Source organism: Pediculus humanus, genomic scaffold, assembly GCF_000006295.1.
Source record: "Pediculus humanus corporis 1103172107412 genomic scaffold, whole genome shotgun sequence".
Taxonomy (NCBI): domain Eukaryota; kingdom Metazoa; phylum Arthropoda; class Insecta; order Psocodea; family Pediculidae; genus Pediculus; species Pediculus humanus.
In genome coordinates this window covers 14,092-16,312 of record NW_002987037.1, presented here as the reverse complement: position 1 = coordinate 16,312, position 2,221 = coordinate 14,092, and the positions used below count along the sequence as shown (strand labels likewise).

General features: G+C 20.8%; 1 protein-coding gene across 1 annotated transcript in view; it reads right to left on the bottom strand.

The window, feature by feature from the left end:
• Nucleotides 1–154, bottom strand: part of Phum_PHUM063200 (uncharacterized protein) — a gene marked incomplete at both ends in the record, with an annotated part of 4,112 nt that extends 3,958 nt beyond the window's left edge. The window contains one exon of the mRNA XM_002423447.1: nt 85–154. Coding sequence (XP_002423492.1) covers nt 85–154 — 70 coding nt within the window. The remainder of the gene's footprint in view (nt 1–84) is intronic.
• Between the last annotated feature and the right edge of the window lie 2,067 nt (nt 155–2,221).

The window sequence follows — 2,221 nt, the reverse complement described above, 5'->3', positions numbered from 1 at the left end:
TTTTATAAGGTTAATTAAAAACAAATATACATATATAATAATAATAATGATGATGATGATAATAATAATAATAATAATACTTACCTAAAGGAATGTTCCAAGATGGATTAATTAAAATAAAAATCACTACAAATTTAACAAACCAAACGTACATTTTTTAATAATTTTAAGTCATCATTATTTTCTTATATACTTTATTTATTTATTTATTTATTTTATTATGTATGTATTTTTAATTATTAATTTATTTTAAAAAAAAAAATTAATAATTAATTATTATCATTAAATTTTTTTTTCATTCATTTTCTTTTTTTTTTTTTGGTTAAATAAAAATTATAAATAAAAAAAAACACAAAAATCAGGTTCACCGTTACCTTAATATATATTATTCAAATTGATTGTCAAAAATAATAATAATAATAATTAAAAAAATATATACATAAATATGTATAAATAATATATTTTTAGTATAAATAAGTAAATAAATAAAAATAATAACCGCACGTTAGCATAGTATTATGCCTTTTGACTCCGGTCAGGTGGGTACACATGAATAACAATAACAACAACAACAACAACAACAACAACAACAATAATAATAATGATGATAAAATCTGCGACGATACTACAACATGAATCGGATACCTTCCCCCCTCCCCCATAAAATGTAGTGGGAGAACGAATATCATCAGTTTTACGCGACAAGCAACCTTGAACCTTGTTTAACAGCCGCGCAAGGTCGGTTTTTTCTTCGTTCATTCATCTTTACTTAATTTTTTTTTTTTAATATTATCATCATTATTATTATAATTAATGTTTAATTAAGATTACGATGAAAAGTTATAATAATAATAATAATAATTTATTAACGTATAATATTTTAATAATTACAATAAATCGTATTTTTTTTTTTTTTAATGATGAGAGAAAAAAGGAAAAGAAATTTAAAATTAATTTTTTTTAAATAATATTAATAATAATGATAATAATAATCGATAAGAAATTATTAAAATATTCGAAAATGATAATGATAATTTTTTGCGTTTTGTAATAAATAAATAAAATTATGAATTATGTGAGTGCCCTTGTTCTTGTTCGCACAAAACGAACACAATTAAATAATAGGTGGAAAAAAAAGAAAAAAAGAAAAAAGAGGTTTCATTGATGAGGACAATATTCAGGTACGTTGAAAGAATATAATAATAATAATAATAATATTTTATCTGATGTTTTTAAAAGAAATTTTTTCGTATTCAATCGAGAATTTTTTTTTTTTTTTACTACGTAAAAAAAAAAAAAATTAAATTTTTATTTGTTTAAAAATAATAATAAATAACATGGGAGAAGAAATTTATGTAAATAATATGCGAGAGTTAAGAAGGTTTTTGTCTGGAAAAAAAAAAACAAACCTGACAATAAAAAAGAAAGAAATTAAGGTACCGTTAAGAAAAATGATAAGCGACACACGTTAAAATGGGTATGTGTGATCATTAGTCCAAACTGGAGATGATACGTTTGGATTTTTCCATTTAGAAAAGAACTAAAAGTTGAAGCCACTTTTTTTTTGTTCTTACTGGATATTATGATGTGTACTGTAAGGGCATAAGTCACCTGGGGGGGCTTTGACCTTTTTGCATCATTTTTTTTTTTTTTTTTTTACCTTTTACTATATGTATTATGTTTAAATCGATTGAGGCAAGGTCGCGTACTAACTAATAACCATAAACCTGAGTTTTCTTCACTGTAGGTCATTGATATTTGGCAATAGTTTTTGATTATTACACTTAATTGGTAACAAAAATCAACCTCCTCACTCGTTCGCTAACGGTATAATTTTTTTTTTTTTTTTTTTTATGTAAAGTAGTAAAATCCGCTAGTTTTTATTAATTGCTAAAAAAAAATTTTTTTTTATTCCATGTGACTAACTTAAAATGCATATTGTGTATTTTTTTTTTTTTTTTTACTTAATTATTTTCCTTCTTTTTTTTTTTTATTTATGCATTTAACGTGTTTTCTTTTTTCCTCCTTCATTTTAAAAAATTATAAATTTATTTTAAAAAATATTTAAATGTAAAAAAAAATTGATTATCATTCTTGTTTTTTTTTTAAATAATAATTTTATTAAAAAAAAAAAAAAATTATACATTATTATTATTATTTAAAAAAAAAGGTACAATTTTCATTTTAAAAATATTTTTAAAAATTATATATATAAATACAT